We start from the raw sequence: 17,014 nt of genomic DNA, 5'->3' as shown, positions 1-17,014 counted from the left end.
GGCACCCTCTCTTCTTCATTCGCACTATTTTCCACTAGGGCCTTAACACTACAGATCTTACCATGTTGCCCTATCCAACTCACTTTCCTGTTTGCCAGGATTATTTCAATGCATTATCACTCTTCAAACCTCATAGCCTCAGCATTCTCCTTCTCTCACTCGTGTCTCCTGCCTCCTGCCTTAGAATTCAGAAGCCATTAAAAACTCCAACTTTCAAAAACCTTACGTACGAATCTAAGGCAGTGATCTCTACTTGCGATGGAAGGAAAGGTGGCCTCATTACATTACATCCAACTCCCACTCCCTACCTAATCTGTCTTTTAATCTTTATGTTCCACTTCTTCCTTTTCAGACTCTTTTGCGTTATCGGGTTTAAATCTCTACTTGCTTATCTTTCCCACCGACAAACAAAACCAGCACCAATCATTCCTTAATGCCACTTCCTTGTCTAAAATTCTTTTTCCCTTCCATTCAAGTTTCTTGAAAATTATCTCTAGCTCCTTTATTTCCTCACAATTTTTAGCCCTACAAATTTGGTTTCTGCTTTCACCATTACTAAAGCTAGTCTTGCCATCATCATCAAGGCAGACTGTTGTCACCAAGTCCTTGTGTTTGTCCTCTCACTATTCTTGACAGCCATACCCACTTCTCAAACCTGCTCCTCCCTTCATCTCTATGAACATCTCTCACACGACTTGGTCTTAGGCCCACTTCTCCTCTCCTCTGAGGTGACTTCTTTAACCCTGTGACTTAGAAACCAACATATACTGCTGGTTTATAATATTTTTTTCAATAAAGGCAGAGTTTTTATTTGTAAAACTCTGAATATTGTAATATTCAAATACAGAATATTACAGAGTTCATTTCTGTATTTGGAGTTCATATCTAACTTCCCACTTAAAACTTACATGCTTTATAAGTTCCTCAAAATTAATGTGTTCAAAATGGCCTCCACCATTTGTCAAAACAAACAAACAAACAAACAAACAAAAATATCTAAAAGAAAACTACCTCTTCTTCCCAAGTCTCCCATCTCAGTAAACTTAATGACTGCTCAGGTCATTAACCTGGAGGTCATTCACTCACCTTGAAACCTCCCCGTCTCACCTTCACTCCTCCATCTCTCATACAACATCTGTCCAGATAACTTCAAAGCTCCACCTCATACTGCTGACCCAACACTAACTTTTAAGGGAACATCATTTCTTTGGACCAGTCCTTCCTTACTGGTCTCTGTACAACTATGTTGTCCTTACAGTAACTTCTTCAGCAGAGTAATATGGGGAGAAGATGCACCCAACCGAGCCACCCACTTCGATAGCCCTCTTCTGCCTTCTACAAGGCCCTTCACAATCTGACCTCTTAGCTCTCACTCATGTCTTCATTATAAACTACACACAGAATTCTTTCAGTTTTTAAGAACACTGTGCTATCTCTTGTCCCTGAGACTTCAACCATGCTATCACTAAGAACACCCTTCTTTATACTCACCATCCTTTCCTTGGAATTATTCATCCTTCAATTCTCACCTGAGATACCACTTCCTGAACAACTCTGCACATCCCCACTCCCCCCTTTTAGTGGACTATTAGATGCTGTCTGCAGCTCCTTTAGCTATATTGACCACACACAAATTATTTAACATCTATGTTTCCTACTGGACAGTTAGGCCTACCTCCAAGAATCTTGATATTTATTTGACACTATATGCTCATGGCCAAAGCACAATGCTAAAGACATGGTAAGAACTTACTATTTATTGGTTGAATAATTTCTATTTTCTAGCTTTCCCATACTATCTCTGAAGACTTAATGATCCAAATCCTGAATTTAATTTGAGAATATAGGGCATTTAATTAAAATAAAAGTTTTCATTAAGTGCATATTATGCATAAAAAACTCTGCCAACACAAAGGGAAGTGCTTAAAACCTCACAATCAAAATACTTTTCACTGAGGACAAAGTAGATCATGGAAGAAGGGGGGTGTTTAACCCACACTTGTCTGTAATAAACAAATTTCTTCAAAGTTCTGATTTATTATTTTTAAAATAAATGTAGCACATGCTACATTTATTATACACTTGACATGCTACATTATTATATACTTGACTGCTTAAACAGGCAAATATTTCCTTTCCCCAATAACACTGAAACTCCAAGAATGTGTGTAGAATTAATTCTGTGATCTACAGTACCTCCTTGTACTCCACCACATACCCCAGGTTGAAAAGGAAAATGCAGAGAACAAAAGCAAATACACTCATACTTGCTGCTTTTTGATTTTCACTTGATAAACTACACAACTACAGATCTAATTTTACAACATGCATTCATTAAAAACTTGAAGCAAAAAGATCAACATAACATTTAGTAAACATGATTGGGTCAATCATTAATATACTTCTATCCAAAAAGGACATATTGAAAGCTTCCCTGGTGATATAAAAACTAACTAAATAACAAATTAATAAGACATGAAATCATGACAAAATTGGTGCGTCTTAATGTATGGAATGCTCAGCTAGACAAAAGGCTGGATCTTCAGGAATCTGAGGAAGAAAGTGTAAGAACAAAACATAGCAGATGTAAAAACAAATTTAAGTCACGATTGGCTTGAATGATTTAAAAGTCATGCAAATCCGCATGGTTGCCAAGGTGATTACAGTACAGTTACTACCAAGTTATCAGTTGCTTGAAGGATACTAACATTAGTGTACTGAAAGAGTCCTCTATTGGTTGCAAGTGTGAATGCATTATCATGTCCACTTTCAGTTTAAGGCTTTTGTTTATATCTCAGCAAAAGAAATGTTACAGATTTTAAACTACTTCTAGTGGGAATTAATGATACCTTATTGTGGAACCAATTAGTCAAATATCAAAGGGTAAGTATTTAAAATCCTATTCTGTTCTCCAGAAATTTGTAGTCTAACAGAAGGAGTAAGATGTACATATATCCATTATCATGAAACAAAAAAGTAAAACTTAATAAATACCATGAATATCAAAACCATTTCCTACACTTCATAGAGTGTGAGAAAAATGTTTTGTGGGTGTATGTGTTTGTCATTTTACAATTCTATTTTACTTAAGGTAACTAGAATTTGGTTGGTCCCCAAAAGATTTATACATTAATGGTTTACAAACCTCTTCTCCTTGATTTATCTGCTCCTTTGTCCTTTCCTTTGTTCCCATTATGTATGAATAATCTTCCTTCATCTGTTCAAGTTGAGTTGCTTTCATAAAGAACTGTACAGTAAAAAAAAGAATGCTATTAGGAGTTGGTAAACTTTCACAAAGCTATGGAAAAAACCAGGATTGGTCTCCAAAACTGTTTTAGACTGATTTAAGTAAAATGACATTTAAAGCATAATGTAAACAACTACGCATAAGCACAAAAGAATATGTGCATTATTTCAGTTCTAAAATTAACTTACCTAACTTGCTATGTTCACATCTATAAGTTACTTGCAAACACTTAAAAATCCACTTAAAAATCTTAAATTTAAGATTTAAAAATTACATACTTATGACCAACTGTTCCCTTCAATTTCCTTAAAGATTAAAAAAAAATTGATTCTTTCAAGATTAAAAGCCAGAAAGTGAAAATAAGGCTTTACCAGGAAAATTACACTCCCATCTTAACAATTTCTTAATTTGGTCCTACTCCATTATTTTAAATAGGTAGCTTAAAAAAAACTTTCCATACGTACTATGTTAGCAAGAATAATGTTTAATATTTACACTTAATCTATACATGTTTTTCTTTTTTGTGGGTTTACATCTAGGTGCCCCTTACTTTATATTTGTCACCCTCATTTTTAGACTGCAAGAACTGCTTGCTCATCTCTTGCATTAGAACAGAGACAGGATTATCTACCTGAAACAAGAAAACAAAACAAAGATTACTTTTTAACACTACACTTTAATGATTGAAAAATAAATGAACTGTAACATAGATCATAATTGACCTATGGTGCCATCAAGTTATAACGTTATGCTGAATATACAAAAGAAAATGGTAGCAATTTTTAACGTAGAGAAATGTCTCAAAATTCATGTTAGTAAAAGAAGTAAATACTGTAGTTAAAACAAATATCCTATATTACATGAGAACACTGGCACAAGAACCCTCTTCAGAAGTATTTCATTAGAAAACTTTTCATTTCTACCACATGCTCTATATCATTATAGTACTCTGGCTGAAGGACAACAGAGTATGAAAATGTTTGAGCACTGAGGTCAGGTGCCTTCTCCAACTAATCGCCCAAAGCCCAACTAATTAGAGTTACTTCTAATCAGAGTTATGTTGACAAGTATTGCTTGTTTTTCTTATAGTGATTCTCCAGATTTCTCATTTGCCTACATTTCTTCATAAGAATATTGTGAAACAAATGGAAATATTGGAGTCTTTTCTTTTGAAGGGGGATCACTTTAAATAAGCCATCAATTAACTTAATCTGCTTTGACTTAAGTTAAAACTAACAAAATACAGATTAAAAAGTTAAAAAAATACAACTTGTTTCAAAAATGATTCGTGGTCACTACTCAATTACATCTTCAGTAAAGCAATTTATATTCTAAAAAATAACCTTGTTTGTTGATTATAGATTATGTAAAATACAGATTGTGTAATCTGTCAGTAGGACAATGGTAAAAAAATTCTAAGTAAAACGTTGGGTCAATTCATCCAAGATAAGGAAAAGCATTTATGTATATAGTCTCTCCATTTGACATCATATTTTTATTATATAGGTAAAACAGACTGTTGTAATTTTTAACGCCTGTCATATATCTCAATTTCACACTGCATTTGACTTTTTAAAAGAACAAATGAACCAGCTTTAATGATATTTGGCCACCAATTTTTGATTAACAGCTTCATCAAAGCTGACAATGTTTTTTCTATACCCCTTTGATTGTTTCTGAAATGGTGTTCCCAGGCCCAACGACTCTAGGTCTTGCTGCTTTTCTTGATGAGCAGATACTGCCTCTCCTGTTACTTTTATGTTACATATTTGTACTAGTTTGTTTATGTACCTACAAAAACCAGGCTTTAATCCTCACCCAGTATTGTGGAGGCAGCCATTTCTTTTAATCCCTATCCAGCCATAGGCTGGAGACTTGGTTAGACTCTCTCCACAGAGATGTGGCTCACCCAATGGTGGGTATTAACCTTGATTAGAAGGAGATTTGACTCCACCCCTTCCAGTGGATCTTGATTACTTTGCTGGAATTTTTTAAGAGGGCACATTTTTGGAAAAAAGCTTCAGAATCACCGGAAGCAGAGCCAAAACAACCGAAAGTGCCCACAGAAGCAGAGACCTTTGGAGAGGAAGAAGAAAAACATCCCTGGGGGAGCTTCATGATGCAAGAAGCCCAGGGAGGAAGCTAGCAGATGCCCCCAGGTTTACCATGTGTCTTTCCAGTTGAAAGAGAAATCCGCAATTCATTGGCCTTTGTTGAGTGAAGGTAACGTCTTGTTGGTTCCTTAATTTGGACATTTCTATAGCCTTGCTTTAAAGTGGACATTATCAAGTCTTAGAATTGTAAACTAGGAATTCAGTAAATTCCCCTCTTTAAAAGCTGGTATGTTTCTGGTATGTTGCATTCCAGCAGCTAGTAAACTAGAACAGCACTTTTTAAAATCTTCAAACCAGACTTTCCAGGCTTAAACATCTATTTTCCTTTAGGTAATCATATAAGGACTTAGTCTTTTCTCATATGATGTCAGAGTCTACTGGAATGTCTTTTTTATGACAATCCTGCACCTAAAAGAATGTTGCACCTTCTACAAGATGCAGACCTTGTGGTTTATGCAAAGGCCCTGCAGTTGTTGGTGTATCTGCAGCAACAACTTCACAGATTTCCTTCTCTTTTTTCATGATGTGCTTTACTGTCAACTCATTAATGCCTAATAGCAGCTTCCACAAAACTCCCCCAAAATTCTCATTTGATTTCTTGTGCCAACCTGCAATATTGAGGCTGCGATGGGGAAAGTTGCAATGTTTAGGAGTTAATTGTATAATGCCAGCCACACATAATTTTAAATGTTCTAGTAACCAGGCTGAAAACATAAAAATGGGTAAAATTAATTTTAATAATGTATTTTAATCTAATATATCCAAAATATTATCATTTTTAGATGTAATCAACACAGAAAATTCAGTCATTCCTTCTTACTAAATCTTCAAAATCCAGCCTGTATTATAAACCTAGAATCCATTTCCATTTGGACTACACAAATTGCAGCATTCACATGTGGTGAGTGGCCACCGTACTGGACAGCAGAGCACCAGACCTTCCATTAACCATAAATAAGGACTGAAGGGCTTATGATGACAACCTTCAACTACTTCAAAGACAGTAAACATGTTTTTCATTCCCTAAGGAACTGGGAGCTTAGAGAAACAGGCTTTATTCTACTTTCTGCACAATGAAAACTTTCTAGTAAATACATGTGTTCATAAGCAGAGGTGATTTCCCTATCGCTATACATTCAATCACAAGCTGAAGCAATGCCTGTACAGATTCTCCACAGGGTAAACATGCATAAGGTAAGCATTCTACAAAGTTATAAAACTGTACTGGATGCCCTTCAAGATTCTCCTTAAAGCTTTACAATCCATAAACTCTAACTTTTGATTTTCCTGATTTTGCTTAACAAATTCAATTCTATTGTCCTGTATTCTAAACTGAAATTTATTTGCATTATCAACTTTTCATCAGAATTTAATAATTATTTTCCTGAACCTATGCAATCCCATATGAGGGCCAATAGCCACATGGAGCTATTTTTAATTTGCACTAACTAAAATTAAATAAATTCAATTCCTTGGTTACACTAGTCCAATGGCTACCCGTGCCTAGTGGCTATGCCACTGAACAGCACATTAAGAGCATTTTGACCATCCCCAAAAGTTGTATTGGACAGCTTTGTTTTAAACCAAACTGGAAAGAGACCCAGACTCTGACCATTCTCTCTCCTTGGTGACTAGTCTTGTGTCCTCAACCCTGGAAGACAGTATGGTGCACTGGAAAGACTCCTAGAATGAAACAGATCCTACCATAACCAGCTAAAAAATCACCTAAAAATAAAACCTCTCTTCTCTCTCAGCTTCTCACTTCCAAATAAAGGATGTGGATGAGACGACATATTAGTGTTTTAGGACTACAAGTACCCTAATAGCTTTGCCAAAGGATCTTTAACAAAAAGGGCTAAAAAAAAATCACAAAAAATAACCAGTTGCATGAATTAATCTAGCAATTACCTGTATGTTAAAATGATCAAGAATTGCAATTAGCTCTTCTTTCCTTGTAGAAACCACAGCCCCTAGTTTGGAGAAACAATCAAATCACCAAACTGTTTCTAGGGCAATGATACAGAAAAAAATATTTTCATCATATCATCAAGAAAGGTACCACAGAATGTACATAAATCTGAACTGGAGAAACATCCTAAAGATGATGGAAGTGCACAGAGCAGAGCAGACACACAGGAGCAGCGGCAGTGCTTCTCTCCCTCCCACATCAAACACTTCATTTAGTTCTTTGCCCACCTCTTCTCTCACAACTCTTAATACTCATCTTTATGTCCATCCTTTATGGACTTTTCCCACCTTTTGCTAAACATCTCTTTCCACATGCTATAGAAATTATAGAAGGAGAAAGACGGCTAGCAAGTGAGAACAAAATGGTACATAACCTGTTTCAAGTTTACCTAAATTTTGCTAATGATGGTTTTGTTACTATCATGTCTTGCTGGTAAAACAACTCTTCGTAACATATGTGTGCAGGGGTATGTTTCCATGTATGTGTGCATACAACCAATCCTCTCACAAGAAAGAAGGCAGTTTCAAGAGATGGGTAAAAAGAGCTCTTTCACTGAACGAGCACAATCACATACTCTTTCGTATCAGGTATTTACTAATACTTTATATGACATAAAAAGAAATGAACAAATCTGATTCACTTTTCAGTTTGTAATACTGACTTCTGTCCATGCTGATGAGCTGCTGCACAATTATAGAGCCGCCATACACATTTGCTTTATATACATCATCTCCTCTATTCCTTAAAGTTATTGAGATATCTGCTGAGCTGAAACATGAGGCAAATCTAAATCATATAAAGGTACAGTACAACTGCAAGAATTTTCAAATATTTTCAATTCTCCTCCTCCTAATAATTCAGCTAATTCATTTGAAAACTAACTTTATACCTGCAGCTAATGGTTAATAGTCAACTACAAAATGTTAAAGAGAGTAGGTCTAACAAAAAAATAAAGTTGGGAATGAAAGAACTCTTATAAAAAATACTTGACTACTCTACCCATAACAAATACATTTGCACAAAACCCACTAAGCTCTGGTTGTTTCAAAACATGTGGGCAAATTAGACATTACCTTATGTAGTTAGTATTATACTATCTATTATGAATTGCATAATAAAGGTGACAGTAAGCCTTTAAAAATAAAATGATGAAGAATCATGGTAAAAAATAACATTTTCTAACAAAACTAATTTTTCAATCACTTGGCAATAAAAAGGGAAAATACTTGATATCAGGAAATGTAAAACAGAGCTGAAAGTCTCTTAAAGCTTTATTGGCATTACAAAGTAGTAAAATGCAACCAAACACACATATGAATGTCAACAGTTTAAGCCTACCTAATCAATAACCTCTGTTGAGATTTTAAAGTTTTAAAGAATGTTAAGGCATTTACAACCACAGGTTTTTAAGATATTGTAGAGAAAAAATTATCTTTTTAAAATTTCAGTTTACATTTCCAGCTCTTTTTTTCTTTAACGTCTACTAAAATAAAGCTTTGTAGAAAAATGAAAATGTTGGTGAAGAACATTAATACATACATACATATAAGTTCTTTAAATAGAAAATATTTCTCTAGTTCACATGAACTGTGACACAATGCTAAAGTCATTTACATAAAACTTTTAATTGGTAAATAATGAAATCTTTAATAGAACATTTTGATGAATCTATAATCATACTCTAAAATTGTTCCCACTTGCAGGAAATGTAAAAAAAAAAAACACCAAAGATGGGTGGGCCACAGTGGTTCAACAGGCAGAGTTCTTGCCTGCTATGCTGTAGACCTGGGTTTGATTCCTGGTACCTGCCCATGCACACAACAACAACAAAAAACCCCAAGACGTGCTTCCCTGTAAATTACTGATATTACAACAGACTCATCAGGGGTTTGCCCAGCTCTTGCTGCCTCAATGCCTTCTCTGCAAGTGTCCGAGCAGAAAGAGAGGGTTTACACAGCCACAGCTGCACAAAATGTCACCTCTCCACTCTGCCTTCCAAGGGATTGAGCTAGATAAAGAAATCTGACCCTAACTGAGCCAACCAGATGCTTCTTTAAAAAAATTCAAGTTAAGAAAAACTGGTAGAATCCAAATAAAGACTGTATAACTTAGTTAATGACACAATACCCATATTAATTCTTAGCTTGTTAGCTTTAATAATATATCTTAATTATGTAAGATATTAATACCATGGGATAATGGGTGAAGGGTATACAGGAGCTCTCTGGATTATTTTTGCAGCAACATTTCCATAAACTTAAAATTACCTCAGAAAATATAAATATTTTCAAATTAAGATGCACTCAAGTCCAGAGAGGGTGATTTCCTGAACTACAAAGTCAGGCCTTTGGGACTAATGAAACCAACATGGGGCCTAATAATCTGATGGACAAAGGAAAAAGTGCACAGACTACAAAGAGTATAGGACAGATAAACCAGCAGGAAACTACTCAAACAGACAGATAGATTTACATGCCCAGAAATACTGGAGAATGAACCAGAAACACGGAGAACACACAAGGACTTCCCTACACAGCCACAGACGAGGACAGTACAACATAAATACCTGCCCACACAGAGACACAAGGAGTAATAAAGATCTAGCTAAGGAGTGAGAGAGCCCAGGTAGTCCAGGGACAATGAGAAGGAGAAGACACATTCACACATCCACACACTTGTCCTAAAGAGAAAAAGGGAGGGGGGAGAGTACACAGAAGTACAGCCATTTAAAAAGGGTGGGAAGGAAGTGGTACAGTTGCAGGATGGAAGGACAGTCCAAAGAAAGGGACAAGGAGACAGAGGCCCAGAAAGAAACACACCCAGAGAAAGCCAGAAAAAAAGGCCCAGAGACAAAAGCTACCTGCCTCCCGAGGGTCTCTCAGTTCTGGTCCTCAGGATTCCTACTTGTGCTTCCTCCCCACAGCTTGCAACATACATATATGTGCATCTTTAAGGTAATCTCTTTTAAAAAACACTTGGAGAAGGTTAGTGGGGTGTTTTGTTTTTGTTTTTTAACAATCCCCAATTAAAACAGAAGTCTTCCTGAAAAGCTTCAATTCATGGTTTTTCAAAGCTTCCCAATGCAATGGGAGACAGTATTTAGAAAGCACATTATTAGACAAGGGTTTAGTATTCAGAATATATAAGGAGATCATTCAACTCAACAGCAAAATGAAAAACAACCCAATTAAAAAACGGGCAAAAGTCACTTCCTAAAGAGGAAATACAAATGGCTAAAGGGCACATGAAAAGATGCCCAACTTCACTAGCTATTAGAGAAATGCACACCAAAACTACAAGTTATCACCTCAAACCAACTACAATGGCCATTATAAAAAAACAAATCAAAACAACAAGTGCTACAAGATCAACATTCAAAAATCTGTAGCATTTCTATACACTAGTAATGAACAACCTGAGGGGGAAATCAAGAAACGAATCCCATTTACAATTGCAACTAAAAGAATAAAATACCTAGGAATAAATTTAACTAAAGAGACAAAAAACCTATACAAAGAAAACTACAAAAAACTGTTAAAAGAAATCACAGAAGACCTAAATAGATGGAAGGGCATACCGTGTTCATGGATTGGAAGACTAAATACAGTTAAGATGTCAATCCTACCTAAATTGATTTACAGATTCAATGCAATACCAATCAAAATCCCAACAACTTATTTTTCAGAAATAGAAAAACCAATAAGCAAATTTATCTGGAAGGGCAGGGTGCCCCGAATTGCTAAAAGTATCTTGAAAAAAACGAAGCTGGAGGTCTCACGCTGCCTGACTTTAAGGCATATTATGAAGCCACAGTGGTCAAAACAGCATGGTATTGGCATAAAGATAGATATATCGACCAATGGAATCGAATAGAGTGCTCAGATATAGACCCTCTCATCTATGGACATTTGATCTTTGATAAGGCAGTCAAGCCAACTCACCTGGGACAGAACAGTCTCTTCAATAAATGGTGCCTAGAGAACTGGATATCCATATGCAAAAGAATGAAAGAAGACCCGTATCTCACACCCTATACAAAAGTTAACTCAAAATGGATCAAAGATCTAAACATTAGGTCTAAGGCCATAAAACAGTTAGAGGAAAATGTAAGGAGATATCTTATGAAACTTACAGTTGGAGGCGGTTTTATGGACCTTAAAGCAAGGGCACTGAAGCAAGGAAATAAATAAATGGGAACTCCTCAAAATTAAACACTTCTGTGCATCAAAGAACTTCATCAAGAAAGTAGAAAGACAACCTACACAATGGGAGACAATATTTGGAAATGACATATCAGATAAAGGTCTAGTATCCAGAATTTATAAAGAGATTGTCCAACTCAACAACAAAAAGACAGACAACCCAATTACAAAATGGGAAAAAGACTTGAACAGACACCTCTCAGAAGAGGAAATACAAATGGCCAAAAGGCACATGAAGAGATGCTCAATGTCCCCGGCCATTAGAGAAATGCAAATCAAAACCACAATAAGATATCATCTCACACCCACCAGAATGGCCATTATCAACAAAACAGAAAATGACAAGTGCTGGAGAGGATGCGGAGAAAGAGGCACACTTATCCACTGTTGATGGGAATGTCAAATGGTGCAACCACTGTGGAAGGCAGTTTGGCGGTTCCTCAAAAAGCTGAATATAGAATTGCCATATGACCCAGCAATACCATTGCTAGGTATCTACTCAAAGGACTTAAGGGCAAAGACACAAATGGACATTTGCACATCAATGTTTATAGCAGCATTGTTTACAATTGCAAAGAGATGGAAACAGCCAAAATGTCCATCAGCAGACGAGTGGCTAAACAAACTGTGGTATATACATACGATGGAATATTATGCAGTTTTAAGACAGAATAAACTTATGAAGCATGTAATAATATGGATGGACCTAGGGAACATGATGCTGAGTGAGTCTAGCCAAAAACTAAAGGACAAATACTGTATGGTCCCACTGATGTGAACCGACATTCGAGATAAACTTGGAATATGTCACTGGTAACAGAGACCAACAGGACTTAGAAACAGGGTAAGATAATGGGTAATTGGGGCTGAAGGGATACAGACTGTGCAACAGGACTAGATACAAAAACTCAAAAATGGACAGCACAATAATACCTAATTGTAAAGTAATCATGTTAAAACACTGAATGAAGCTGCATCTGAGCTATAGGTTTTTTTTTGTTTGTCTGTTTGTGTCTTTTTTTTTACTATTATTATTATTTTTATTTTTTCTCTATATTAACATTCTATAGCTTTTTCCGTTGTTTTGCTAGTTCTTTTCCTAAATCGATGCAAATGTACTAAGAAATGATGATCATGCATCTATGTGATGATAAGAATTACTGATTGCATATGTAGAATGGAATGATTTCTAAATGTTGGGTTAATTTCTTTTTTTCTTTAATTAATAAAAAAAAGTAAATGTGGAACACATGTACAGTAGACATTATGTCCCTCCATGTCCCCTCAGTCCACACAGTTTCCATGCACGTCCACTCAGCTGTTACTTCAAGCACCTGTTCGTCTTTGCTGAAAGTCATTCTCTGGAAGCCATGCAGACCAGGCTGAAAGTGAAAGGGCATTTGTGCCCCTGGGAGCAGCCCTTAGTTTATGAGCGAAGAGAGCTTCCTCCCACCCAGCGATCGTCAGCAAGAGGGAGTCCCAGTTGCCCACAGAGGTAAAATCTGCCCATTAATGCCCCTGTATTGGCGCCTGCCCTTTCCACTCTCACTTCCTGCCTCCCTACTGGTGCTTTCTATAAATTCACTTCCCAAATAAAAGTGCTTACACTTAAAAAAAAAACAAAACACAAGTGCTGGAGAGGATGTGGAGAAAGAGGCACACTTATCTACTGTTGGTGGGAATGTAAAATGGTACAACTGCTGCGGAAGGCAGCTTGGCAGTTCCTCAGGAAGCTAAGTATAGAATCACCATATGATCCAGCAACCCCATTACTAGCTATATATTCAGAGGACCTAAGGGCAAGGACATAGATGGACATTTGCACACACCAATGTTTATAGCAGCATCATTTACAATTTCCATGAGATGGAAACAGTCCAAATGTCCATCAACAGATGAATGGCTAAACAAGCTGTGGTATAATGGATGGACTACTAAGAAGCTGTAAAATAGAATAAAGTCATGAAGCATGTAACAATGTGCTTGAGGACATTGTGCTGTGAAATTAGTCAGAAACAAAATGAAAAATACTGTATGGTCTCACTAATATGAATAATGTTAATGAGTGATCTTTGAGAGCTGAAGTTAAGAACACACGTTATCAGGAGACAGAAAAAGGGTAGAGATTAGGCATTTGGTGCTGAAGGGATAAGATTGTGCAACAGGACTGACTGTAAAAATTCAGAAATGGATAGCACAATACTACCTGACTGTAGCACAATAATGTAAGTACTCTGAAAGAAGCTGAATGTGAGAATGACTGAGGGAGAAGGGCTGGGGGCATGTATGAAACCAGAATAGACAGAGGCCAGAGACTGAAATGCTATTACTTAACAACTGTCCTAGAGTGAACTATGATGGGTCATTAAAAGTACAAATATAAAAACATTTTTCACATGAAGGAGAACAAATGAATGTCATCCTTGCAAGGTGCTGAAAATGGATGGTATACAGGAAAAAGTACAATCAATGCGAGCTAGGGTCTATAATCAACACTAACACTATAGCATGCTTCCAATGACTATAACAAAGGCACTATGCCAAAACTAAATACCAACAAGAGAGAGATATGGGGGAGGGGTATGGATTCTTTGAGGAAGAAAAGGAATTATCTTCATATAGATTATGGTGGTGAAGGTATGTCTATTTACTTAGCTTGGATTGTATGATGCGTGAATAAAACTTCAAAAATGAACAGAGAGACAAGAGCTAGAAAAAAATGTGGAGAAAGACATGTTTCTATTCACTGTTGGTAGGGAAACTGCGAGCTGCAGCCCCTTGGAGGGCAGTGTGGTGGGTCCAGAGGAGGCCAGGGGTGGGGCTGCCATAGGATCCTGAAAGCCCAAACTGAGTGTTGGGACATGAATGGACATTTGGACACTGGTGTTGATGGTGGCAGTGCTCACAACAGATGGAGGTGGCCTAAGGGGAAAACAACTGAGGGAAGGAAGTGGGGACTGTGGTGCGTACATACAGTGGACTACTGAGTGACCACAAGAAGGAACGAAGTTGTGAGGCATGCAACTAGTTGAATGAAGCTTAAGGACTGTATGTTGAATGGAATGTCAGGGACAAAAAGACAAATATTATCATGCCTCAATCATATGGACTAACTATAATATAAAAACTCAGTGAAGATGAGAAGAAGGGTTATCAGGTTGGGGCCTATTGTAATGGGTCCTCGATTCTAAGCTCTTACAGCAGTCATTTATATTGAGGAGTTGTGACTGTTATTTCTAAATTCTGAGATACTGAGCTGTTTGTATATAACCTGGTTGTTCCCAGAAACTTCAGGTATTTATGTGACACTTCAGACTCAAAGTCAGAACTTTGAAGCTATGAAAAGTCAGCAGTACCCCATGCAGAAACTGTTCAATAAGTTGAAAACATCATCAGACTTCTTCTACAGATATGAATGAAGGTGATCTAGATAGGACTAAGGCAAATCAGAAGGTAAAGGATGATGTGGTCCATATTTTAAAACTTCGACTTCTGCGTGAGACTAGAGGGAGACATTTATTTGGTACAAAATTTATATTTTGGGTAGCACATTACATAATTTAACTTGTCTGGTCAGTAACACCATAAGTACAGAGAATCTTGAACAGGGTGTGAGAACTGGTTGGTTTGTACAGATATCACAGAATAATCTGGGTAGTGAATAAAAAAGTATTTGCAAAGTTCCCTCAAGGGACTGGGACAAAAGGAGGAAATATCAAACTTCCCCATTTGGGGAATTTCTGATATTCTCACAAGTAGTGGGGACAATCAAATTAATAGGCTGAGGCCTCAAGCTTGGGGTTTGACTCTACAAAACTTATTCCTGCAAAGGATAGGCTAAGTTTATGCCTAAGAGTCACCCCCAGAGAACCTCTTTCTTGCTCAGATGTGGCTTCTCTCTCTAAGCCAACTCAGCAGGTGAACCCACTGCCCTCCCCTCTAGGTGAGACATGACTCCAAGGGGTATAAGTCTCTGGCAATGCGGGACCCAATTCCTGGTAATGAGCCAGGAATTGGCATCATGAGATTTAGAAAGTCTTCTTGACCAAAAGGAGGAAGAGAGAAATGAGAAAACGTTTCAGGGGCTGAGAGATTTCAGAGTCCAGAGGTTATCCTGGAGGTTATTTTTAAGCATTATATAGGTACCCTTTTTTTAGTTTATGGTGTATTGGAGTGGCTGGGGGACATACCTGAAACTGTTGAGCTGTGTTTCAGTAGCCTTAATTCTTCTGTAAGGATGTAAATTTTACAATGTGACTATGTGATTATGAAAACTTTGATCTGGTGCTCCTTTTATCCCAGGTATGGACAGATGAGTAAAAAAACATTAAGGATAAAAAATAAATAAATAATGGGTGGGCAATAAAGGGTGAAAATTGGGTATACTGAAATACTGGTGGTCAATCAGAAGGAGGTGTAGGGGGTATGGGATGCCTGAGTTTTTTCTTTTTTATTTCATTTTCTGGAGTGATGCAAATTTCTAAAAACGATCATGGTTGATGAATGCACAACTATGTGATGCTATTATGAACCACTGATTGTACAGCATGTATGGACTGTATGTGTGCAAAGATTTCTCAATAAAAATATTTTTAAAAAGAGCTTCCCAAGTTGATTCTAATGAACAGTCAAGGTTGTGAACCACTAACCAGAGTACAAAATGGAAGTAAAGCTGGCCTACAAAATGGCCCCAAACTTAATGTATTTCACTAACTAGTATGATCATCTAGCGTGGTAGTTAGATTCAGGTATCAACTTGGCCAGGTGAAGGCACCTAGTTCTGTTGCTGTGGACATGAGCCAATGGTACATGAATCTCATCTGTTGCTGATTACATCTGCAGTTGGCTGGGAGGCGTGCCTGCTGTAATGAATGATGTTTGATTTAATTGGTTGGTGCTTAAATGAGATAGATCAATGTAGCACAGCCCAAGCAGTTCAGCATCCCTCATCTCAGGACTTGCAGCTCAGCCCAGGCCTTTGGAGATGCAGAAAGGAATCACCCAGGGAAAGTTGTTGGAACCTAGAGGCCTGGAAAGAAGGCCAGCAGAGATCACCCTGCACCTTCCCACATAAGAAAGAACCTCAGTTGAAAGCTAGCTGCCTTTCCTCTGAAGAACTAATGAAATAAATCCCATTTTATTAAAAGCCAATCCATCTCTGGTGTGTTGCATTCTGGCAGCTGGCAAACTAGAACATCTAGTATTAAGTAAACGTACCTTGTGAAAATCATGAAAACATTTAACAAACAAAGCAACCTCCATTTGCTCTCTGTCATCAAACAATCAAGTGGGCTTAATTACCAAATGGTGACTTTATTACCTTAATTCTTAGCTACTCCTTGCATGAGATCTATCTTTCTAATAGTGAGAACATCAGAGGTACTGATATCCTATTGCTACATGAATTTACTAAATATAAGGCAAGAAAGTTTTTAGAAAATTAAGGTTCATGAAAAAGTCTCATAACAAATTCCTCAAAAAA

At 37.0% G+C, this 17,014-nt stretch overlaps 1 protein-coding gene across 1 annotated transcript in view; it reads right to left on the bottom strand.

Moving 5' to 3' along the window:
* Positions 1–17,014, bottom strand: part of LOC143673066 (structural maintenance of chromosomes protein 6-like) — a 75,884-nt gene that overhangs the window by 1,954 nt on the left and 56,916 nt on the right. Inside the window, exons 7-10 of the mRNA XM_077147440.1 lie at positions 7,964–8,098; positions 7,270–7,333; positions 3,798–3,878; positions 3,146–3,247 (exon numbers count right to left, since the gene is read on the bottom strand). Coding sequence (XP_077003555.1) covers positions 3,146–3,247; positions 3,798–3,878; positions 7,270–7,333; positions 7,964–8,098 — 382 coding nt within the window. The remainder of the gene's footprint in view (positions 1–3,145; positions 3,248–3,797; positions 3,879–7,269; positions 7,334–7,963; positions 8,099–17,014) is intronic.

The sequence above is a fragment of the Tamandua tetradactyla genome, unplaced genomic scaffold, assembly GCF_023851605.1.
Source record: "Tamandua tetradactyla isolate mTamTet1 unplaced genomic scaffold, mTamTet1.pri scaffold_103_ctg1, whole genome shotgun sequence".
Taxonomy (NCBI): domain Eukaryota; kingdom Metazoa; phylum Chordata; class Mammalia; order Pilosa; family Myrmecophagidae; genus Tamandua; species Tamandua tetradactyla.
Note: the sequence above shows the minus strand (reverse complement) of the source record. Positions and strands in the feature narration are given on the sequence as shown.